The sequence below is a fragment of the Pomacea canaliculata genome, linkage group LG1 (assembly GCF_003073045.1).
Source record: "Pomacea canaliculata isolate SZHN2017 linkage group LG1, ASM307304v1, whole genome shotgun sequence".
Lineage (NCBI taxonomy): Eukaryota > Metazoa > Mollusca > Gastropoda > Architaenioglossa > Ampullariidae > Pomacea > Pomacea canaliculata.
The window spans coordinates 5,470,801-5,497,063 of record NC_037590.1 but is presented as its reverse complement, the minus strand read 5'-3'; the positions used below and the strand labels follow the sequence as shown (position 1 = coordinate 5,497,063).

Here is a 26,263-nt window from a genome sequence, read left to right as displayed (position 1 = left end):
GCATGTTGTGGTTGTGTTATCTCGTGTTATCAAGCTGGTAATAATGAGGGACAGATGGGAACCATCCTCGCAGAAAAGCAGGCCACAAGAAAATGTGGTCTAACACTTTACTCTATAACGATCCAAAGGCGATTTAAAAAGAATCATGCACATGCACGCACACACACACACACGGAGAGATTACTTAGCATGAATAGACAACACGTACATGCTATTTCTCTGGTGATGCACAGCACCCTGTTTCATTCCCATTCTAAACTGCTATTACCACCCAGTAGACCTCCTCGAGAAACAGTCGACGACCGCTCGACGAAAAGTTCGTTGGTTATCAGGAAGATCGTCGCGAAAGGCCGAGATATTTGTTATCACCTCGTTGCGATGTCTCATCTCCGTGGCTACAGCGCGAGAGATTGGTGGCCTTGGAACTGAACTTGAACTAAATGTCTGTTGGCTTTTTCTGTTTTACTGGTCTGCAGTCTAACCCTCGGCCTCTTGTAATAATAATTAGAAGGAGCAGACACGAAGCGAGCGAAGTACACGTCAAACACTTACAGGACATGCGCATGCGCAGACACAGTCAACAATGGACTGCAGGCGCCAAATAGCTGAGTCATGTAACCGGATGTAGGAGAATGTAAGAAGGAAAAACTCGGATACTGAGTGACGGTGTGTTGCGTGTACAACAAAGCTGAAGGCTGGCGGACAATCGGTACAGAAGAAACCGCTGTCGTTCGTCGCCCTGGAAACACACTCGCTCGCACCGGCCTTCGCGTCAAGTGTCGTCTGGTCTCGGGCCGACCTTTGACACTGCAATTGACACGCTATCGACACGCGCCGGCTCGACCCTTCAGCAGCACGGATGTAGCTCCGTGGCCGGCAGTCAGGTTACCCAGGCACGCCTTTTGTTCATCGCTGGTCTCCAGCCTGGCGACAGGGCCCTTGACATCAACGACGATATCAAAAGTGGGAAGGAGAGAGAGAAAAAAAAGTAGCCCTCACCAAGGTCAAGGACGTCTCAGGTGAGCAGTTACTCGTGAGGTTACGGAGTGTCCTCAAGAGAAGAGCTTCGGGTCATCGAGTGCACTCGAGGCACAGACACGCTTGGCTGATGGTCCAGGAGCTGTCAAGCAGACCTAAGGTATTTTTTGAACGAGGACAATGGCGAGAGAGGTTTTGTTGAGTGTCGCGCGGTAACATTCCAAACATTAGAAGCGGAGTCTTTGTTCTTTTTCTTTCTCACTGACACGGGGGTGGGGGTGGGGTGGTAACGGTGTTAATGTTTTTCAAGTCTGATTTTCAGTCAGTATACAGCAACATTAAATAGTCCAAAATTTATTAATTCTGATGAAAGTCATCGAAAGGAGGGGAATAGATTTGTAAACAAAATATTCTAAATAAACATCACTTGTAATAGATGGCTGAGAAATTTTTGGAGTTCGACAGCGAGACAAAAAACCGACAGTTCAGTTGGTAGTATGTCTCCATGACTAGACAACATTAACAGTAGAGTGCAATCGATGGTCAAAGTCAGGTCATCGGTGATCAAACAGATGTGACACGTTGGCTGCCAGCCAGCAGGTTACATGGGTCCGAGCACCTGAGTAAGAGGTGGGTGGTGGGAGGACTATAAGGGGTATAAAGTGAACTACGACAATAAAGGATAGTATAGGCCATAACTGGGTTGTTGAACGTTTGACGAAGGTTTTTTTTTTTTTTCCCTACGGAACGGTTATAGAAAACCTTTTCTGCATATCGTCAAACCCTCGTCCGTGTTTTATACGGGTTTTTATGCAGCAACATCGGAGAGGTTGGGTAGTTTGCTTGTCTGTTATGTGTATGGGTGTGCGTGTGTCTATCAATCTGCCCGCCTGTGTAATTCTCAATACGTACAAGTGTAGTCAGTGTTATTGGCCCCGCCAATCTTTTATTGTAAAGGTATGCGACCGAGCGGGCCTGCATACCACGTGGAGTCTCACTCTGTAGTAAGATACATGTCGAACAACATCGTGCAATTTTCCTGAAGTTTTTTTCCAAAGGTAAATATGTGAAAATTGCATATTCCCTTTGTTCATGTTCCTGCAGTTTTTACACAACAAAGGTTACCAACCACTATTGGGCCTACATGCAGTTACCTCCTGAAGCTGATGCCAAGGCTTGCTGAGTCGACACCTTTTGAGTGGAGCATGCACGAATTGAAAATAAATATCTCAACAACATAGTTTGGATGCTTATCGCAATCTGTGAACGGCAAGAGAAAAGTTAGGTATACCACGCTCTCACACACACACACAAAACACTTCGCTACACACGCATACACAAGCCTGACAAGAGGGGGTAGGAACAGCCGAACAGGGGGTCTGGTGTACCCGGGCCATCGGCTGTAAAGATCGAAGGCCCGGATCAGTGGATATGTTTCCTCTCTTTTTTTTTTTCTTTTCTTTTAAAGAAAGGTTGACGTAACGTTCCTCACTCTGGGGATTTTCTTCTATGAAGCGGGGTACTACAACTTAGCTCTGTGTCTCGTGGAGTTGGTGCACATGAAATTCTGTAGTCAGTCGCAGAGCCTTCACGTTGTCAGTGAGTGTGCATTTCTTTTATAAAGTTTTCTTTACATCACATTTTCGCCTACGGCCATACCACGTTGAACACACAGGTTCTCGTCCGATCACCGACATTAAGCAAAGTCAGCCCGGTTAGTACTTTGATACACCGGGTGCTGTAGGCGAACATTTTGCTTTTCTTTCTTGCATTGATTTCATAGTTTTTTGTATAGTGTCATCAACTTGCCCCCATCTTGATTTCCAAGCATTTTTTGGGTACTGTAGGTAAACCATTTAATTTTGAAATATTCCTCGTCCTCTTTTATTATTTTTTTAGTTAATTAGGATATTAGTTTTTTGTTCTTTTTGTTACCTTTATGGTAATGTATTGAAATTATCAAATTTTATTAAGATCTGTGGCGCATAAGTAAACAACAGCCCAGCTAGCAGCTTTTAGGATGTAGACTTGTGATCTATTCTTGTTTCCAAGAAAGAATCACATGCCGTCACCTTCCCAGACGAGAAAGTTGTGTTCTCTGATCTAGGGCCAGTTCCAGTTATGCGCCAGTGAAGAGTAACGTTGAAGCGTGAATCCACCGACCCTACCAAACTAGTTGTGGGCTATTCAGTGGTGATCTAAGACACCTTTATTTATAGCCATTTTTTTTCAATTGTCATTATTACGCAGTTAGTGCAAACTCTATTTTTTTTTTAATAGCGTGCATTTCTCAAGGATGTCTGTTATTTAATTTGCAATTTTTGCATTAAGCTTGTGTTTAATGTTCTGAAATTGAAGTAAAACCATAAAAGTTTATTTAACTGCGATCTTCGCACCAGCATACTACAGCTACCTCCCTTGCTTAGAGATACAGGGTTATGTCCCGCTAACGAGGTCTCAGCTGTAGTTCCTCAAATCTTATATGGGCGGTAAAGAAAATGGTGTTTTTTTTTAAAGTGAAATGAATTATTTATCTTACTATTTATTCCTTGGTCTATTTAAAGCATTAACGGTAGATAAAATATTTGACAATTTCCAAAATATTTTCGGTTTTGTCAGATTTCACTTGTATCGAGGGAGAACTTGTGGACATTCACGGAGCGTTTAGCACACAGAATAATCACAGAAAATCAAATACACTACCTGCCACTGCATGTTGTATTTGTGTGTGTGAATTATTTTGCACTCTAGGTTTGGCACAAGAGATTGGGTTGTATCGTTTGATTTATGTTATTTTATTTTCCTGTGCTTTTTCTTCTTTCTTAAAAAATCCGTTAATGCAAGTATTCTCGATCGTGAAAAGTTGTGCACGTGACTTTCTGTGTATCTTGGCTCTGGGGGTTGTTTCGTTGAGCTGGTGCAGGTATAGCTTTTCATTAGAGCTTTCGCGAATCTGTCAGTGTACGGTTCTTTCATAAAGTTTTCTCTACCCTCATCCATCACCTACGGACATACCACGTTGAATACACCGGTTCTCGTCCGATCACCGAAGTTAAGCAACGTCGGGCCCGGTTAGTACTTGGATGGGAGAGCGCCTGGGAACACCGGGTGCTGTAGGCGAACATTTTGCTTTTCTTTCTTGCATTGATTTCATAGTTTTTTGTATAGTGTCATCAACTTTTAAATCTTGCCCCAATCTTAATTGCCAAGCACATTTTGGATGCTGTATGTAAACCATTTATTTTGAAATATTCCTCTTCTCCTTTTTTAATACTCTTTTTTATTCTTTTTTGTTACCTTTATGGTAATGTATTGAAATGATCATCATCCACTTTAGGTTTGGTAGACGACTGCACACGTGTTTAGATTTGATTTGCTTCTGGCGGTGCAGGTAGGAAGCGCTAAGAAAGCCGGTGCTGATACATGTAGTATCTTAATATACATGAATTATGAACAGGGCTGCATGATTGCACAGGCAGACTGTTCACCTTAACAAGGCCGCCTTAGTCACAGGTGACATCAATTATACGAGTAGCAAATATGTCAGGCTACCACCTGTGTGGGAAAACGATGTCAAGAAGACATTAGCAGGTTCTCAAGACTTTTATTCAGTTGGTTTTTTTAAGGGGATAGCGCGAGCACAGTCCCCCTTACGCATAAATTACGCACTCGAGTCACCCACATTTGGGGTGATCGCAGGGGTCAACCCACCCGCAGTGCAATGGACAGGCCTCGGCCTGGGAGGACCTTGCTGATCAAGGTGGATCGAAACCTCCGGGCAGTTCTAGACCTCTGGGTAAAGTCTGCGCATGCGTGGCCATTTAGTGACGCATGCGCACCATGGCCAGGTGTTTGGTTACACAGTTAAACAGATTGAAAGCTCTGGGTGTGTTCAAACTTCCGATGGATTAGTAAACATTTTCTTGGGTTTATTTATCAAAACAGCTCAAAGCATATTGTGAGTTGTATAATTTTGCTTTTGACAATGCTATTTTATTTCGTGTGTCCTGTAATGTTTTGTCCCTTATGTTCAAAGCTATTTCTATCAATTCCCACATTTGATGTCTGACTATATACTCTTTTCTAGCAAGAGCCTAGGGAAAAGTATTTGATGTGATGCCCTTATTTACCCAGATTCAGCAATAAAGCCATATTTCAGATGGAATTCCAAATTCTTAGTTTACTTTCCCATTGTCAAGCAGCTCTAGCATGTAACATTAGGCATCAACATGCGTTTTACAATTTCATTCACTATCAGTAACATCACTCGTAATTATCTCCGCTACAGTCTCTCTCTCTCTTGCTTCATGCACTGGCAATGATACCATTTCTCGCAGATGTCACAGGAGATCATTGGCAGTTTCTTTGTTTGTTTGTGTTTTATGCCGTGCTAGCAACTATTGCTATATCACGGCAAAAAGTAGTTGTAACTTTAAAGGTTTTGGAATAAAAACTTCCTAATTCTTATAAACATGATATATTTTTAAAGGCCAACATAATAAGTAACTAAAATGTAAAAAAGGGTGGGAAAGCATTAAAAGGGGTGTTGAAGCCCAAAAAGGTTACTATCACACCAAAAACAAAACAGAACTATCAGGATATAAAAATTTTTAATTTGATGGTAGAGCTCTATCCTCTTTAAAAAGGAAAAGATTGCTGCCGATGGGACGGACCTAAATAAGGAAAATAAAGATTTTTCTGTAAAAAATTGACAACGAATGGTCTGAAGCTTCGGACAGATAATCAAAAAGTGTAGAACATTAAAATTTTCCTACACCATGGACAAACAGGTGGCGGTTCACCGCGTAAGAGGTGTCCTTGAACTAACTCCTCCCCTCTCGTAGGGCGGCAAGAAGGTAGGCGGTGGGATAGGCAAGGAAGGGTGGCATAGAACTTGTTTTGGCCCAGAGTGTCCCAGTGGCGTTGCCATAAAGACTGCATGTAGGCCGAAAATAAAGATTTGCAGTGTGATGAAATAAGTGATTGAAGTTTACCAGGGTACTCACATGCAGCCCTGGCCCATCAACATGTTGCAGACAGTTCTAGGTTTACCGTTTATGCAACTTTAAAACCAAGTTTACAGATAGAACCTTATCTGCATATTGTTAAAAATAAGATTCTGAGAGATTCCCTAATTAGATTCCGTATGGGAATTTCTGACCTGAAAACTCATAGGTACAGATACGTGACTACTACAGAGCCAGACCTCAAATGCCCCACTGTCAGACAGCGCCAAGACGATGAAATACATCTTTTCCATTGCCATCTTTTAGAGGACCTGAGACTTACATTTTGCCAATTCAATATAGAACCCAACCATCATATTTTACAATTAATCTTTTGTTTTAATGATGCCTCACACCTTAACTGTCTTGCCAGATACCTGTACTATTGCTTTAAACGTCGTAAAGTTCAAAGTGGTATTGTTTAATTATTCTGTATTATTTTATGTCATTGTCCATGATACGATATTACGACATACTATACCGAAGTGGTTAGGCCTCATGATATTGTACAAGCTGTGCTCATCACCTGAATGTTGAGGCCATGTGGCCTGAGTCAAATAAATTTGTGCGTTCGTTCGTTTGTTCACATGCAGCCCTGGCACCCTGGTCTGCTCGAACATTGATTGGATACCAGCATGACCAAAAGCCGAAATAAAAACAACGTCCTTATTTTGCTGAAGAAGTGCTGCCCGAAATTTATGAATCTGGACCACATGGGGAGCTGCTGGTAGAAGGGCTGTTGAGAGATACAGAACACTTCCTCCAGCCTGTCCCCATGCAACTGTCCTACACAGCTGACTCTGTCACCGAACTCACTTTAGGAGCCCGGTACTAATGTTACTGACCGGGGAATCCACAGACCCTACAAAACTATTTATGGGCTATTCAGTGGTGGTCTAAGACATCTTATATTTATAACTTTTTTATCTTTCACCATTGTTGCTCAGTTAGTGCAAGCTCTTTTTTGTAAATAATGTGCGTTTCTCAAGTATGTCTGTTATTCAATTTGCAATTTTTGCATTTAAGCTTGTGTTTAATATTCTGAAATTGAAGTAAAATCATAAACGTTTAGATAACTGCGATCTTCGTACCAGGAGCATACTAAAGCTACCTCCCTTGCTTAGAGATCCAGGGGTTATGTTCCTAACACCACTAAACGAGGCCGCCGACCTCTGTAACGTAGTTCATCAACTCTTGATATACGTGGCTGCGCACCGCTATGCGCGCGGTAATCTCGCTCAGGCAACAACTATGACTCGCACCTGAGGAGCCCGCGTGTCGTAAACAGGAAGAACGGGCAGCTCACTTTTCACTGAAGTGCAAACTCTTATTTATCTAATCAGATCAGTAATATCTTCAGCACCAATGCCCGCTAAGCGGTCTTCATTCATTTCTTTAAAGTTGAGCCACCCGGATACTCCTCTGGCCTGGAATTTATAAGCATTTGGATTGTACGAAATTATAGTACCCAAATCCGTAGGCAGGTCAATAAATGCAGCATCGTCTTTTTACACTGGTCATCCCTCCCCGAATTTTTCCACCTTACAAGCGGTTAAAGGTAGATTATTAATAACATTTACATCGCATTAGTCCCACTGCACCACTGGTGGACAATGTTAACGCTGTGAGGAAGCCTATCTATGCCACTTCCTAAGACGACGTACCCTAGCGCATATGCCTCCATCTCGTACTGGAACGCACGGCTCGTTGAATAGCCAAATGTTTCTTATGTTTGCAGCCGCTACACCCATCTTAATACTTTGAAGCACGAGGGTTCAAATTATGTCCGCGGGTATTTAACATTTTTTTGCGAGGAGAGGGCATTGCCCTGCATGTGTTACATGTAAGGGGATGGTGTATGTGCTCATGTGTGTGTGCTCTATATACATATATTAAATTAAGGCAAATATTCATTTGCAAGTGTAGGTGTTGTAAGTATTCATTTTACGTGTGCAAACAACAAATTTGTCATGGACATTCACCTTACATATGCGATGCATCAGTAATCACTAGTCAGATTAGCTGCTTCGCAATACAGCCTTCGGATCTAATCTTCTTGTTTCCAGATTAGTTTATTCCATCACTTCCCCGGTTGAGAGCGACGGACATTAACAACTGTAACCCGAGGGTTACCGGCATGCAAAGTTTGCCCAGACTTCCCTGCGCGCTGACATTTCTCCATCTTTGAAATGACTACTTCTGCAGGCGCACGATTAGGGTCGAGTTTGCCTCTGATGGGTGAATCCACCGACCGTACCAAAGTATTTGTGGGCTATTCAGTGGGGATCTAAGACATCTTGCATATTTTTTTCTTTAGTCATTGTTGCTCAGTTAGTGCAAGCTCCTTTTTTGTAAATAATGTGCATTTCTCAATGATGTCTGTTATTTAATTTGCAAGTTTTGCATTGAGCTTGTGTTTAATGTTCTGAAATTGAGGTAAAACCATAAAAGTTTAGATAACTGCGATTTTCGCACCAGGAGCATACTAAAGTTACCTCCCTTGCTTAGAGATCCAGGGTTATGTCCCGCTAACGAGGTCACAGCTGGTAGAATGATGATGAATTTATAACACGCAGGTGTCCATTCATACGAATGCTCTTTGCGCAGTAAAAAAACAAAAAAAACAAAATAAAGAATGTAAAACAAGTCATGTTGTATGAAACTGTGTGGCCTATGCCCTCGTCCGGGTCTGTTGTTTTGATTTTAGCGGAGACAGTTGTTCACACACGCGTGCTCTCGTTAACATCAGCAGCATAGAAAAGTTTCTCAAACTTGGAAGGGCTGTCATTGACATCATTGACATACAACGTGGTGCTGACTTGAAGAACAACATCACCTTGAATGTCGAAATTCAGCCATATTTAATCTTGTTTCTCTCTGTCGACTTTGGTGTTTAGTCTGACATTTCACATACCGTCGGATCCTGTGACTAGCTCTACTGTAACTGTAACGTATTGCTGGGAAGCAGATGTCATAGTAACATATCGACGATGGTCAGTATATCTGGCCGTGAAGTTAAAAAGGATCGTGCCATTTGGGGTGTTCTCAGGGGCATTGTAGGAAAAATGAAGGGTAAGATCATCGGGTGCTTGGCCCTGCTGTGCCAGCACCACCAACATTAGTCGTGCCATGACAAGTACAGCAGCGTCCGTTTGACCAGCATCTCCAAATTTCACAAAGAACGCTGATTTGTCAGTCTTCAGTCCTGTTGGCGAGTGCTGAGCTACATGCACTGTGGTTGGATCTTTGTGACCTGTATATAGCTTATCGACACAGGCCACACTGTCAAACTTCACGATGACCACTTCTGATGACGATAACTCATTCATGTTGACAGTGACCTTCGCCTTGTTTTATGCCAGTGGTGGCGAAGGGAGGGATGTCTTAAGACTGACTTGCTGGTGGAGAATCAGACATTTGATATTCGGAACAAACACAATGCTTTGTTACTGATTTGTCTGACATAACTTTTGCTTGTCTTTAGAATAGGTCAATAGGTAGAAGATAGACTTTCATGCTTAAGCCATTCACCTGGCAGCCTACTATTCCCATCATTAGCACAAATTATATTCCACTTATTTTCTTTTGAATTCCCTACATTTGGCCAATCAGATGGACGAAACACAGGCAGTGAACAACGGGGCCTCACCCGCCTCCAGGAAGTTGACATCAAGCGACCAGTACCTTGAGCATGCGCAGAAGGCCCCACAAGTTCAGAGGCCGGTTCGCACGTGCGCAGTCGTGTCTCTGTCCTTTCTGTTTGTGTACACAGCCAACCTCGCCATCCAGAACCTTCAAAGTAGTCTGAACCAGGCGGAGGGCCTCGGCATCACCTCTCTTGCCGCTTTGTACGGTGCCATCATTGGTAAGTCAGGCTTCAGTGCGGTTTAGAGTGTCACAGGAAACCTTTTCTCCTTGGTTTAGTATTTCAGGTTTGTATTGTTCATTCCATACATCAGTTACCATGCCTAAGCAAATACGGTAACCATACTACATCTGTCAGTCTTATAGTAGTCTTTACAGTTACTATGGTAACGATTAATTGGTCCACGACATGGTTGTTATTATCATACTACACCAAATTATTAGAAATGAACTAACGACTTTCAAGATTCCATCATTAGTGTAACAGTTGCATTACTTGTTCCAAGCGACAGAACAATTATTTCGTTAGGTATTCTCGAAGCGTCTGTGGGGTCTTCTTTCTTTTCAACCCTCTGTCTATCATCATTATGTATCATTGCTGTTTCAGTGTGCGGCACCATGTCGCCTCTAGTTATCAGGCTGCTGGGTGCCAAGCGGACCCTCCTGCTAGCCTGGGTGTTCCACGCGCTCTACACCCTCAGCAATTTCTACCCGACTTTCCCCACTCTTTTGACTTCGTCGCTTCTGTTGGGAGCCATCGCGGGCCCCATGTGGACCGCACAGGGCCTCTTCATCTCGGAAAGTGGACTGGCGTACGCTCAATCACACCAGGTACGTGTAGGTAGTGGGATGAAAATGTTTCTGGGTGGCTGGGTGGATAGGCTGGCACCCGCATGTGAGAGACTTAGCAAAATAGAGTGACAGTCACACCTTAGTCTACTAGAGGAGCATGGTCTAAACTGTTTCCCCTTACCTTTCACTTGCAAGATGGAACCGCACGAAGCGCTGAGCAAGTTCAGCGGAATCTTCTTTGCCTGTTACGAAGCCACCCAGATCACCGGAAGTCTCATCACCAGCCTCGTGCTCATGCGCGGAAACTACTCAGAAGTGAACAACACTGGTCGCATCTGTGGAGCTGGTAAGTTGTGTTGCAGTGCTTAAAAAACTTTGAAATTCTAACGTTAATGCTTTTAACAGCGTTTAATATTTCCACCTTCTGCCTCATTATCCATCATTCTAAAGCAAACAACAACTACAAAACCAACCAACCCCAAAAATAATTCCCCAAAAAGTGAAGAAAATGACAAGGGAAAATGGAAATGAAAAAGTAAAATTCAGTCCCTAATATGAAGAAATATGTTTAGCCACGTGACACAACACAACTTGAGACTGTCATTCAAGGCACCTTGGAGACTTGGAGAGGGCAGGGTCAGCATCGTGGCGGACATAGAATAAAGACTGGATGGCAAACAACTAACCATGCTATACAAGACTTACTACCGCTGCAGACAGACCTCTGCCGATGATCAGTTCCGGCGGACCAGGATATATAGTCGTCATCGGACGCCAGTCAAGCGATGACGACGACAGTGATAAAATATTATCATAATGTGCATCAGCAGTAATTTTCTGAAATAGAAACATGTGTACCCTAGGTGTGTGTCCTGGTCAGGTGACCAACAGCACGCAGATCGAGCAGCCGGAGCAGAGCCTCGTGTACCTGCTGCTGGGGATATTCCTGGCTTGTAACATCCTGGGTCTTGCGCTCACAGCCGCCATTTTGCCGGGGCTTGACAAGAGGCTGGTAAGAGTTAAGCAGCTTTGGTTTTGAGTTCTGAAAATCTACAAAATGTATATGAATATATGTTTTGGTGTAAGGCTCACATAGATACATATAATGACTTTTTTTTTGCCGTGAATGATTATGGTTTGTTTGTTTTGAGCGAATGAAAGTAGCAAATAGGCTGCCTTAGTTTATTGAACGGTGTTATCAACTTTTGTACAAATAGGTAATTAATATAATGTTCAGAGTTTTGAGAGGAGGCTGCAGCTTGTGTTGATGAAATGGATTCCTGCAGTTTGTTGAAGTGTTTGTTTCTGTGTACGTTCTGCTGTCTGCGTGTTTCCCAGGAAACGTCGGCAGGTGAGAACACGTTGGGGTCGAGTGTGACAAGCTGCCTGTCCATGATGCTGGTGCCCCGGATGTTGCTTCTCCTGCCATTTTTCATGGCCCAGGCAATGAATAGCGGCCTGCTGTTCGCCGAGTACACTCAAGTTCGTTGTCGTTGCAAGTGTTATCCTGTTTTTATTGTAAAGCAAGAAATTAACAATAAATAAATTCAAGAATGAATGAATAAAAATAAATTCAACAACAAACAAACAAAAACGAACGAAGGAAGAACAGAAAGAGAGAAAATAAAAAAGGGAAAACATGATGTGATCGCAAATACAGTACTCTATACCAGGGGTGGGCAAATAGCGGCCCGCGGGCCGCATGCGGCCCGCCAAGTGGTTCTCTGCGGCCCGCAGAAGCCCTTTGGCAACAAAAAAAAAATATTACCGAAAACATGTTACGCTTAGTCCCTTCCCACGCCTGCTGCGTACGTAATGGCCGGCCTTGAACTGTCTCGCCGGTAGCCAGTGGACCCTTTGTTACACCTGAGTTACGAAGCGGCCTGACCAACTTAGGAAGGTCATGACCAGACAGTGTGGGTGGGGGGATGTATGCGTGCGTACCCACCTTCACACACAAACCGTCGCAGCGTACTTACGCACGCACACAGTTACCCTCGACACGTGGACAGTCGGGTCCCATGGGTGGAGGAGGGGGGCAAATAAAGGTTGAGACTACGTTTGCGTAACCATGTTGTGGGAACAGACAAAGGACGGTTTCTGGAACGTTCGACTGGGACAGGATAAATAGTGTAGTTTTGAGTGGTACAAGGCCTTTGAGTTGTGGAAGTGAGAGTGGAAAGAAGGTAGCTGGCCAATCATTTCGATCCGTTATTTCCTGCAAAAATGTCTGGTAAAAAACGTAAAATTGAGAACGAAGGTCGTGTTTTTAATGAAGAATGGACTCACAAATATTTCTTCACCTATTCTGAACAGAAAGCAGTATGTTTACTGTGCCAAGATACCGTTGGTGTGCTGAAAGAATACAATTTACGGCGTCATTATCAGACAAAGCACGGAGATTTTGGATGCAATCTGGCCGATGGAGAAAGAAGAAAAAAGGCTTTGGAATATGTCTCAAAGCTGGACAAGCAGCAATCTCTGTTTAAAAAACATTCATCGAATCAGGATACTGCGCTGGAGGCAAGTTTTAAAGTGTCTTACTTAATTTCGAAGCAAAACAGACCTTTCTCAGATGGAGAATTCGTAAAACAATGTATGGTGGATTGCGTAACTATAATGTGTCCGGAAATGAAAAACAAGTTCGAGAATATTTCATTATCAAGGAGAACTGTTGTTCGACGTGTAGAAATGATTAGTGAAGAACTAAAACAACAGCTGACGGATGCAAGTAAAAGTTTTTTGTGTTATTCATTAGCACTGGACGAGAGCACAGACATACAGGATACTGCCCAGTTACTAATTTTTCTTCGTGGGGTCGATGAAAATTTCACAATCACACAAGAATTACTAGCAATGGAGTCCATGAAAGACACAACAACTGACCAAGATATATGTGATTGTGTTCTAAAAGCAGTCGATGACAGCGGTTTGAAATGGAACATCTTGGCTAGTATTACTACTGATGGTGCAAGGGCCATGCGTGGAAAAATGTAGGAATGGTCAAACTTTTGAAAACAGAATAAAACAAGACAATCCAAATCAAGTGCTCTGGTCATTCCATTGTATTCTTCACCAGGAACATTTATGCAAAGCAGCACTTGATATGAAACATATTATAGATCCTGTAGTAAGTGTAATCAATACAATTCGAGCAAGAGCTCTAAATCACAGACAATTTAAAGCTCTACTGGAGGATATAGAGGCTCAGCATGGAGACGTCCTCTACCACAACAACGTCAGATGGCTGAGCCTTGGGAAAGTGTTAAAGTGAGTGTGGGACTTGCGGCATTAAATCCTGATGTTTCTGGACATTAAGGGAATGGAGTGTGACTTTGTTTCCAAAATGAAAAGTGATTTGTGGCAATGTGAATTGATGTTTGCTATTGATGTCTTTGAAAAGTTAAACCAGTTAAATGTCATGCTGCAAGGGAAAGATTTATTGGCTCATGACATGTATAAAGAGATACAAGCATTTCAAAGAATGTTATCTTTATTTTCAAGGCAGGCAAGTGAAGGGAAGTTCACACATTTTTCTTTGTTATCAAAGGCAAAGTACCTGCTCACCTGCATGTAAAATTTAGAGCACAGTTGGACAGTTTGAATGAAGAGTTCCAAAGAAGATTTGTGGATTTTAAGGAGATGGAATCAAAAATTCAACATATTATCATGTCCTTTTTCTGTTCATGTTGATGATGCACCTGATGAATTACAACTTGAACTGATACACCTTCAAATCAGATCATGCATTGAAGGAAAGGTTTATTCCCTGTCACTGGTTGAGTTTTATAAGTGCCTCTCCAACAAATCATTTCCTTGTTTAAGAGTATTTGCTGCCCAGCTATTTTCAATATTTGGTCAAGTTACATCTGTGAGCAAAGTTTTTCCTGCATGAATATAAACAAGTCAAAGAACAGGTCATTGCTTTCAGATGCAAACTTGCAGTCAGTTTATGAGAGTATCTACCAGTAATTTTGAGCCAAATTTAAAAAGAATTGTTCAGCAAAATTGTATTCAAAAACATTTTTCTCATTAAATTGTGTGTGCTTAATTGTTCATTTCTGGTTTTATATTATTTCTACAATGTTACATATTTCCATGTGCTCATTATTAAATAAATGCGTTTGTTTACAATTGCGATTTTACGTCGTTTTTGTATTCAATTACAAGGTGCGGCCCTCGGACTAGTCATGACCCAGCAATGCGGCCCTCGCAACAAAAAAGTTTGCCCACCCCTGCTCTATACACTGTATGGACCTGAGTTTGATGCGTCTTCACAGTTTGGGTTCACAGGTTGTTGTTGTTGTTTTCCTGCAGGTAAGGAGGAACGTAAATAAAAGTCTGTTTTAATACACCTGTCTACGTCATCAGCAACGTCTTCCATTTTTGCAGGCCTTCATCAGCTGTTCCGTGGGTATCCAGTGGGTGGGCTACGTCATGGCCTCGTTCGGTGTTTTGACGGCTGCGCAGGCGCTGGGCCTTAACTTCCTGGCGCGCTACATCGGGCGACAACTCTTGTTTCCTGCCGCGGCGCTGGCGGACATGAGCGTGGCGGTGGCCATGTTGCTGTGGAACCCTGTAGGTGCCGACGTGGGACTTTTTTTCATCTTGCCCACAGTATCAGGGTTCGCGGAAGGAATTTTCCAAGCGCAGTTTTATTGTAAGTAAATAGACCGTCTCAAGCCTGGCTTTTCTTTTAAAGGCAAATCTTTTTCACATGATACTTGAGCTTAACCTATTGTACAGTATGACAATATACATATACACACACAGTTACGTACCTCTGTTCCATCAACAAGATGTGTAAACCATTAGTCGTTGATATAGGGTTCACTGTCATGGCAGTGCAGTAATCAACATGTACATCATCAATGACGATGATTGTCAACTGTCAGTGACGTCACATGGCGCTTGACTATTTAAATAACGAGAGAGCTCATGGAAGTACATGGAGTCTTCTTGGTAGTCTACCGTTTGTACAAAAATTGCGTTTGATAGTCTTTTGCGTTAAGAAAGAAAAATGTAAAAAAATTAAGAAAGACTCCAGTCATTGTCTTAAAATATCATGAACGTTTTGCACGTGCAGCTCTGGTTGCTACGGTGTTTCCGACCCAACTGACGGGGGCCTTTGCAGCCTACCACACCTCCAAAGCCACTGCCTTCACCTTGACATTCGTCCTAGCGCGGTTTCTATGTCTACGAGAGAGAATATACTTCATCCTGGCATTTTCTGCCTTAGGACTGTGTGGTTACACTTCCGTGGAAGTGATGATCGCCAAACACAGGACAAAAGAAAAGACAATCGTCGTGGAGCTGGCCGACACTAGGGCGTCGGAGAAGAGTCCTCTCAGGAAACGTAACTCTGACAGTCAGTCACTGAATAAAAATAATATTTAAAAAAACAACTTTGAAATGTTGTGTATTTTGTACACGATCATAAAGAGACACAAAGAGAAAAACGGGTCTAGTGTCTTATTTGCACTTATACCTCTTGTTGTTACTATCTCCTCGCATAATCATGAAGGACATTTACTCCCTGGATAGCCTAAATAAATCTGTTACCCGCAATAATTTATCAAAGACAGCCCATGCTTTCTAAAAATGGCAGAAATTTTGTTTGATCAGAGTCAACAGAAGCTAACCCAGTTCTATCCACTGATAGTCGCCATAAATACTCAACCTCGTGATCAGCGTGGTGCTCTTTGATTTATCCCCTCGTTGATCAGTTTGTCTCCGAATGACAATTTTTTTTTGTCTAAATATATACATGTATTTACAAGCGGAACATCGTTTGTTAGGAATATATAAAGTTCGCCTAGCATTTTTGTAGATATTAAAATAAAATAATTCTTTATTTTTAGGCTACACGCTTGTGACTTTGCCCTTGACATCACCCGGGAATGATACCCTCTGGTTTGTTACTCAAGATAAAACAATTTATTCCCTGGGTAAATCAATGCGAGGAATGAATACAAGTCCTGTTAGTTTTTCCGATGCATACCAGGCATGTGGGGTAGGGTCTTTTTTTCTGCTTCTCCTTCCCAGCCTCTGGACCTCGGCCAAGCAGGTGTTGCTGGATTTGTGGCAGGACGCAGGTGACGGTGGTGTGTGTAGGTCACCATGTGGTTGTGACACGTGTTGTGTATGTTTGCGGGACCTCAAACTGTCAAGTTGTGGCTTGTCAAGATGACATTGAAGTGAGTGCTGTGACTGCTTGTGACTTTTTTAAAATGTCGCGACCTCGAGAGAGGATATTTGTACTCCATGCATAGCATGTCTGTAAGTGTATGTGTGTGCGTGTTTGTGAGTGTATCTGTGTGCATGCTGGCGTGGTCGTGTAAGTAAAATATGTAATAATAATGATAATAAAATACGTAATGGATCGCATTGAACTACTCTGACAGTGGCGGTGCACCCCCAACACACAGGTCAATTCTAAAGATTACATCACCAGTCAGCCATATTCGTTGCAAGAACTTCCGGTTAGCTATGGCGGCAAGCTGACACACCTTCAGACTGTTTCGCTGTCACATGATTTTCTTAATAAATGTGTGATGTACAGTATTCTGATCGTTTATCATCACTACACAACTCTTTTGTAGGAAAAAACTAGCACAGAATTGTTTAGCGCGTCTCGACTGGTTCTTCTGTGTCGGTAATTTACGCTCGAAAGAAAAATAAATTATTTTCTTTCCAAAATAATTTACCTTTCAATATATCGATCCAACCCCTTATTACCTTAACAATAAACCTAACTCTATCCCCTTCTTCCTGTTTGTAAAATGTGTCATAGTGTCGTGAGCCGTCTTAAAGTAAAGCTGTACTGTAGTGTGTCATAAAAAATAAAATAAAATAAAAAAGCAAAACCAAAAACAATCTGAATTTTTCACAGCTTAGATGTGCACTGCATAATATTATCCGGAGGGCTGTAAAATATGTTTGTTCCGACGGTTAACGAGAAGAAAGAAACTGCAGTAGGGCTATCTGGCAAAATGAAGAAATTTGAGTGAATAAGAAGTTGACTAATGGTAACAGGCATGAGAGATGAAGCTCGTCAATAGAAAAACAAAAACAAGACGAAACAAAACAGAAATCAGTTGAACATAATTCTAAGGATCATGAGAAGCACAGGTCAACTTCTGGACAAGAAAAAACACAAAATGCAGATAGCTCGTCACCTACCCTCAAGCTGGTAAGTTGAAAGGACTTCTTTCTCCTCGTTAAACGCATGATTGACTGTGCGTGTATATGTGTGTGTGCGTGCTTATACCCATGAGAACGACTGATTTCCAGTGCATGCGAACTCAGACGCATGAAGAAAAAGATGCCATTAAAAACTTAATGAAAATGTATAACCTACATCACACACACACACACACACACAAAACACTGTTAATCGCGCGCGCGTGTGTGTTTGCCTGTCTGTGCGTGCGCAGAGAGAGAGAAGCTAATGGAAGTATTTATGGTGTGGCGCCGCTTGTTCAGAAGATGTACAACTTGTGGAAAGCAGAAACGTCCGAGGTGGGGTCGAAATATGTGTATACTTTGTATGATAATATAGTATGTTAAGACAATACTTTTAAATCAAGGGAAGATGAGTACCCTTGTCACCGGCCAGGATAGTCTCTTTCCTCTAAATCATCAGAACAAGTACACTCATTAAACACGTGATTAACAATAGATGTTGAAATGTCCGTAGACTAGGGTAGCTACAGGTGTGACTTGGAAAACACAGTAAATCACCTTGTGTGTGTTTGTGTGTAAGAGTGAGAGAAAAGAAGGAAAGAGAGAGTGGTCCCAGTGGTCCCATACTTATGTGTTATACTTGCTTCCTGAAATGAAGAACTCTTTTGAGTTGAAAGATTCTACATGAAAATAAATTTATGGTATGTCAAGAGAGATTTGGGACACATTTTAAGATTTAAGAAAATCGAAATATTTTTGTTGCTGGACAGTCAAAACTTATGTGAGAATCAGCATCTCCATTCCTTTTCACTTCCATATCATCTCTCAGCCTGCACCGCAAGCTCCATGTGCTCAGGGACCGGAACATAACTTACGACGCGCATGCGCTGAATTAAGCTAGGTATTCGTCTTTTCTGGCTTTTACACAGTGCGTTCTAGATTTACAGTTCTTGTTATTTATATATATATTTTTTTGCTTTGCCAGGAGGTAAAAACCCTGTTCTGCCGCACAGTCAAAATTAATTATTCCTGTGCGAATCAGGGTAGGTTTGAGATGAATTCCATTATTTTAATGCATTAATTTCCAGTCATAAACTTCATTAGAAATACTTTGTGTATAAACTAATCTTTGTGTATAAACTAATGGTAGATTTACCCTCTCTGATAACATCACTCTCTCTGCTCCCCCCCCCCACCACCACCACCACCAACGGAAGATAGGTATGGGTTTGTTCAGCAGCTAAGTGAGTCACCGGCTCCAAGGGATTTGACCAAGAGGCTGATGAAGATTTCCAGTTTGTGGTCCAACACTTGGAACATTTCCAGGTTTCGGACATTCCACCTTCGAAAACAACAACCACATGAAATAATAATATTATAGCATCGATACCCGTGGCGACATCTTGCTCTGGATCCATAACTTAAGGGTTCTTCCTAGAGATGTAGCTATGGACTGGATGTACAGCTAATTGGATGATAGCCATTAAAAAAAAAAAAAAACTAAACAAGAAAACTACATTGGAAACAGCAAAAACAAAAGCAAAAAACAAAACAACAGAACTTCATTCTTCAACTTTTCATTGTCTTCTCTTTATTTCCCGTTATTCCCCTCCCCCCTGCAACCAGCAGAAAAGACATCGCACATGGATTTGTTCACTCTCTGAGGGCCCTCTTAACCGGACAAGTAAGGTCGTAAAGATGTTTGGCAATTTTTGTTATGGCCGTAGTGTAAACATTCGCCAAGTACAGTGAGAAATTCGACAAAGTGTATTCGGTTACGAAGTTGTATAGGAAGATGATTCACAAGGATGCTCTTGACCTGTTCTCATTTCAGTGCTGCAAGGAATGGCGTAAAGGTCAGTGGCTTACAAGAAGCAATAAAACAGTCTACTTAACTGCCACATCTACCTGTCGTTCATTCATTATATTTATAGCAGCACTTTACTCAGGACCCAAGAAATGAGAGCAGCAGTCCTGAGCAAATTTCGTTTATGAAGGTAACCGTCAACTGGAGCCTGGAAAATGTTTTTATTATAACGTGTAATTATTATGATATAATTAAAGATAATAATAAAACAAATAATAATATTAATAGTATCAATGCAAGCAAAGAAACAATAGAACATGGTAAGTTAATAATGGCTGTGGGATCAGTTGTATGAAAACTAAAACAAATTGTTGACCCTGAGTTGTTGAACCGGGGCCAAACGCTGGACACGAAGATGCGGCGCAGAAGGCAAAGGACAAAGATTTGCCAATGCTAGATTTCACAAGAAAACATGCGAAGGACAGACTTCAATGGTCGTTTGAAGAGGACCAAAAGAGAATCAATGTCTTCTGGGCGACGGTCGTGGGTTTCCAACAAATTAGAAAGACAGGTAGGGGTGTCTCTCAAGGTGGCCGCTAACAACCTAGTAGAGTCACGAGCATTTAAACGAACATTTAGTTTGAAATCTTTCATTTCGAAAGAAGTATGATTCAATAGTGTGACTACTACATGACTCGGAGTACAGGTGACTAGCGATGTCTGCATGCTGAAGATGAATATAACGGGTTTACAATTGTAAAACCTAAACGTGATTAAAACAAAATAACGAGTTTGACCTTCGGATATTTCTTGCATTTCCGTTTCATTTTCTAAGACTCCAGGCAGCGGAGATACCAGTGCCAGTAACATTGCCCAGCAGAGAGGATGAATTGGGCTTAACATCGTTTGTAGAGCAGCCCCAGCAACTATTCCCCGGAAGTGTCTCCTTTAACCAAATCTTGCGGGCAAAAAAAAAAAAAAAAAAAAAAACCCATCATGTATCCCAGGATACCTCTGGAGCAGCACGCTATTGCTACACTTACAAGAGTGGTTAACAAACGTTTATTTGCGTCTGTAAAACTAAGCTGGATGAATATCAGGACAAATGAAGTCGTGAAAGGTAGAATCAACCGACAAAATGTGGGTGTCAACGTTTCACCCGAAATGATTTACTACAACATTTCACGTATACCTCTTGTAGGGACGTTTACCTACTGTTCGCCGAGTTGGTCAAGAATTTTGAAACTTGTCCTCCAAAGTAAAAGGAACAAAAATTGACAAGAAGAGGGAGTGGGGCTGCGATAAGGGCTGGAGAGAGGACAGCGATACAACAGGGATGTCGCGAGTGTAAATTTATGTTTCATTTAAGTCTGAAGGATGGCACTAAGAGGCCTCTTACTGCAACCAGTGAACTGCACTCCCCCCAGATTCAGTGCTGTAGAGGGTTGGGTTTTTTTTTTTTTTTTTGGCTTAGGATGTCTCTTTTCCTCTCTGACATTCACAACAGTTTTCGTGGCGCCGTAACTTGTCGACGGATTATGCAATAAAACTATTAGAGCTTTGAAAGTTTATTTCTTTTATCTTGATTACCACATTCCTATTTTTGTGAACGCTTCTATAGTAATTTCGCCCATGTTAGACCTCTTTGGTTCTCTCTTTGGTGTTTGGTCTCCCTTTTGTTTAGCTCTTGTTTTTATCGTTGAACCACACATCAGAAGGTTGTACGACAGCACTGCTCACACTGTTGCTGACTTTGAGAACTACATGACGAGGTAGGCTGTTTAAACTCACATGGTTTATAATTTACCATATAGGATTCGAGATCACAAAATCATTTGGCGAGGCAACAGGATAAAGCACTCTACTATTTCAAGTCCACGATTCTTTCATTTAATAATATCCATGCAGACTAGCAGACTCGACAGGACAACCTCACTGTAGGAAAGCTCAACATGACGTACCGAGAGTGAAACAACGGAGTTATGCAGAACAACATGTCATGTCTGCCACAGTCAAGGGGAGGTGAAGAAATTTGTCTGAATACTTCATTTCAAGTTTCAGGGCAACACAGTTGAGTATCCAGTCACTCAAGCAGCGAACACAACACACATGGCGCAGGACGACATAAAACCACGAGTCGGTGACGTAACACTCATCATCGACGACGTCGACGAGGCCAAGAGGTCCACGATCTTTTCCACTAAACTTGCAAATAAGCACAGGCCCCAGATCAGAAAATGAAAAACATCTTGGGCCACAATGCTGGTCCACAATGCTGAAAAAGTAAAAGTTTCAGCGAGTAGGTACACGCAGTTCCGCAAAGTCAACAAACTTCAAGCAAGATGGCAAAATGAAGACGATGCGGAGACCGTTAGTGGTTCACAAGTAGCTATTTACTATTTTACTCCAAGCTATGCGTTGCTCCAATAAGTTCAGCCACAATCTTACTAAACCAAAATGGCCACTTGACAATACTCTTCAGGAAACAACTCTCACACTGGCTCACAAACGCGATTTTCTGTCTAATCTATTAAAAAAGCCATCTTCAGTTAATGTTTGTATTAAATGTACATGAAGACACTCGGATGACATCAAACAATTGTGGATCAGCTATTCGTTTAGCCTGGGCCATGGTCGTTCCGACTTTCGGTATTGGGACGACGTGGTCTTCGTTTAGGTTAGTCATTACAGTCACAAATTAAAACGAAAAAATTTATATATATTTTAAAACGACTAATAACTTAAAATAAAATAAAGGAAATAACATTTTTAAACACAATTTTGTTTGAAAATATACTAATAATGGTAACTAGTTTATTTCTTACCTATCGAGATTTCTTAAACTCATATAACTTTAATATAAAAAGTGTGAGGGGCACTCTTGGAACATGGAAAACTTTGGTAGCTCAAATAGTTTCCAACTTATCAATAATTAACTTTTTAATTTTCAAGTTAAGCAAAATAAATAAAATGTTTATTTTTGAAAGGTTAACACACTAACAATCAAGTACAAATTCATCCCTTGGAAGAACTATTTAACACCACAAACTGATTAAAGTTTTTCAGGACAGCCAGCTACTCACTTGACTTTAAATAGTTTTTTAATGGATCCAGGTCGCCTTAAGTTGAATGTTATTGTTGACTTGTTTTCGATCACTGACTGTTTATTGTGAATCACCGTGGACGCAGCGAGTATCTTGTTTGACACGAAGACTTTTTAACCCCACTTGTGTTTGTCACACCAACTTCACTGGTGCCACCTGTTTGCTTCTGGGATTGACTCACCTGTGAAGTGTGAAGCTGACCAAAACTTCTGGAAAATTCTTGGCTTGTGGTAGTTGCCATGCCTGTGTGATCAAGAACCACAATGTCGATTTAACTTGTCAACTTAGTGATGGTACTGTCCTGCTTCATCGACTGAACAAAGCAACTTCCTGCTCGCCATCTTCCGTCTTTGTCAATTATTTACTTCTTTGTTGTTGTTTTTTTCTGAAGTTCTTTCTTTCAAGCATGGTCATGCTACGACCGCGTGAAAGTCAGAGGGGCGACGGAAGCTATGACAATGAAATAGAGCTGATGATGACTGTGATGTTGAATTATGTGAAGAGCAATACAGTAGTTTGACGACCTGATGTCATTGCGTGTCTGATTTACCGTCAAGTTATCTAGGGCCAGCGCCAAGAGTTCTCCACCCCCCATACTTCACCCCATGACAAATAAGACTTGTATATAATATTGCAGTTACCTTTGTTCGTTTTATTTTATATTATCTGTCTATTATATTATTTTTATTCTATACTTATTATATATTAACTTAAAAGTGAAGAATGGAGGGAGAGAAGAAAGATTGTTAGATTTTGAGCGTGAAGGAGAACAAGCGAAGAGATGGATGTTCAAAACAAGATGACAGACAGTTTATATGTTCTTTTTTTTTCTTCTTTATTGTTCTCGCTTCATTAAAAAAAAGTCCCCCCCCCCATTATCGTCCCAATATGTGCGCGGGAAACACATACACACACATACACACGTACACACACATACACACGTCTGGGGTAGTAGGCGTGGCCAGGTGCGCAATGACGTCAGATGACCTCACTGCAGTGTGGTGGGTCACGTGGCTGCTCACTGGCTTTAAAACGTTTGAACAAACATTCCCATCAGCGCACTAAGTTCAACAGACAGAGCAGGCGTGAGGTCTTTGCGTTTTGCTGGTCTGGTATTATTTGAACTGAAACTGTGCAGGTGAGGAAATATTTTACTTTCATGAGAATAAACTAAGCTTATTTTACACACTTATATAGTCAGATTGTACAATTGAGATTAACATTTAAAAAATATAAAAAGTGTTCTTACTGTCATAATTTTAAATAATTCTTTTAAAAATAACTTCTCCATTAAATGTTTAAATGTGATTTATACATGTATATATAAATATAAATAACGACATCATTAGACTGTCTTTACAAATCTACCTAAAAAAGTAAATTGTTATTAAAAAAGACAAAAAAGCAAAAACAAAAGCAAAAAAAACCAACAACAACAGCAAAACAAACAAACAACACACACCAAAAAACCTAAATCGGTATAAAATAAAGAAGTTAATCATCAATAAGAAAGTCGACATATTGCTCTCTTTGCGTCTTTTCTTTCTTTCTTTCTTTTCTTTTGGCGGTACAACAGAATAATTAGCAGACAAGTTATTTTTTTCTGCGGGAACAGTAAGTTTCAACTGGTCGGATGACAGTTCGTGCACAAACATGCTCGACCATGCTTTTTTGGTCTTTTCTTCCCACAGGGAATGGCTCCCTTTGACCCACACAAAAATTGCTATATGTATGGTTTTATAGCACCTATTATATTATCTCCATCCACCAGGTGTCAGCTTAGTGTTTACTGCGAGTTTGTGGAGTGTGTATGTCTGTGAATGTGTCAAAGATTTCAAGATGTAAAGTGTACAACATCTTTATAAGGTCATCGGCCAATAGAGTTGCATGTGGAAGATACTGAAGATTTTGAAAAAAAATAGTCTCATGAATGTGCAGGGATAGTGCTAACACTTCCGGGAATGAGACCATCTTGAAGGAAGTCTTGTGGTTAGTGTAAGAGAAGGAGAGAGTTTCAAAGACAAGTAGATTTTGCCACAAAGGAGAGCAGTCCTTGCATGGAGTATATTAGTAATACCTATCTATCTATGACAGAGTTCTACAAAGTGCTGACAGTGTGACGCCTAAAGTCAATGTTCACAAAGAACCAAACCTCTATCACATCCCAGAAATCGTCATCAAGACAGAGAAAGGCACTCATACCATTAGTTTCATTAGGGATGAAATATCAAAGATATAAGGAAAACAATAATCTCACAAACAACCGATGAAACTAAATACGAAAATCTTGGGTTTTTTTTACACAGCTTATTATGTTTTTCAACATGGCCTATTTTTCGTGAACTTGCAGTGAAACTGCTCTGTGAAGTAGCAAGCATTTTCTGCTTCTAATTTTGTTCCAGAGGTGCTCTGCAAATTAACTACAATTGTCTCTATCACAAAAGATGAGTTACAATATATAAAAATATGTAATCTTTAACATTTTAAATTTAAACTCTCCCAAATATCAGCAAGGCAAAATATTTCTAAGGTATTTCCTAATTTTTAAAGAGTGGGTTTTGTTTGTTTGTTGTTTTTTTTTGTGCACCAAGTGAAAAATTGTCACCCGTTCCATTTAAACCAACGAGCCGTTAGTCTCCCAGTTCTCACAGGCTTTTGCCGTGTAGGACATGACAGTCCTTTAGCAACAGAAGCAGCGCTCGTTGGATCTCTGCAGGTTTCTTCCTTTTTCTGTAAAGTCCTTCCTGTCTGGTGATGAATGCGCCATATTCTCTAGATCCCTAGGGTTGCCATACAGCTTGGTTGTGAGGGAAGAGAGAAGGATAGGGTCAGTGGTTGTCTATATTTTCTGTAGGCGCAACACATACAACATTTACAACTAATACAGCAATGCATGTGTGTGTGTGTGTGTGCGTGCGCGGCGCATGCTACTTTCACGAGATGGCGGATGAAAGAGTGCACGACCGGAAGCTGAAGGTCCAAGCACTTCCCAGGACAAGAGCGCCACAAGCCCTGCACAGACAAGAAGTGTGCGGTCATAGCCCGAAGGCAGACAAATGTGGAACATGGTTCAACACTCCACTCCAGTCAACAACCCAAGCGTGTTCTGCGCTGTACTGTCTGCATCCTTTTCTCTGTCTTCACGGACCCAATGTTTCTCTACAGAACCTCCAGAGCAGTCTCAATAAGAAGGGAGGACTGGGACTGGTTTCCTTGCGGTGCTGTATGGAGCCATGCTGGGTAAGTGCTAAGGTGTAAAATACTCTTAGAGCCATGATGGTCAACTTTGGGTGACACACTGTTTCTGGGTAAATTTTGCGATGGTAATGTAGAACTCTCGGACTTTATGATACAATGTGGAGAAGTTCCAGAACTGTAGAGTAGGTAGAAAAGCTGTTAGTGCAGATATTAGTTTTCTAATTAATATAGCTGAAAACGCAATAAATAATCTTTTAACCTTAAATCACGTAAATATTATAAAATATATGTGTGTGTATGACCATCGCCATCTTTTTGCACGACTGACTCTCTCCACACTTCTGGTCTCTGACGTTTGTTGCAGTTTGCGCCCCGCTGTCCCCGCTCATCATCGAGGGCTGAAACGCAAGCGGACCCTCATGATGGCCTGGATAACACGTCCTTACACCCTCAGTAATTTTTACCCGACTTCGCCACCCTTTTTGCCAGCCTCCTTCCTGCTGGGGGCGGCCTCCGGACCCATGTGGACGGCCCAGGGCCTGTACATC

At 41.5% G+C, this 26,263-nt stretch overlaps 1 protein-coding gene and 2 non-coding genes across 3 annotated transcripts; 2 read left to right on the top strand and 1 right to left on the bottom strand.

Annotated features, from left to right (window-relative positions):
• Positions 1-411: 411 nt before the first annotated feature.
• LOC112571769 (protein unc-93 homolog A-like) lies at positions 412-15,826 on the top strand. The gene is made up of 8 exons (XM_025251051.1): positions 412-1,138; positions 9,597-9,849; positions 10,237-10,460; positions 10,617-10,767; positions 11,285-11,433; positions 11,760-11,903; positions 14,814-15,081; positions 15,508-15,826. The coding sequence occupies exons 1-8, from the start codon at positions 1,109-1,111 to the stop codon at positions 15,816-15,818; spliced, it is 1,530 nt and encodes a 509-aa protein (XP_025106836.1). The 5' UTR covers positions 412-1,108; the 3' UTR covers positions 15,819-15,826.
• On the top strand, positions 3,980-4,098 carry LOC112553787. Its single transcript, XR_003097108.1, has one exon. It is a non-coding gene; the product is annotated as a 5S ribosomal RNA (ribosomal RNA).
• LOC112553758 lies at positions 4,602-4,764 on the bottom strand. The gene has a single exon (XR_003097102.1). It is a non-coding gene; the product is annotated as a U1 spliceosomal RNA (small nuclear RNA).
• Positions 15,827-26,263: the final 10,437 nt, after the last annotated feature.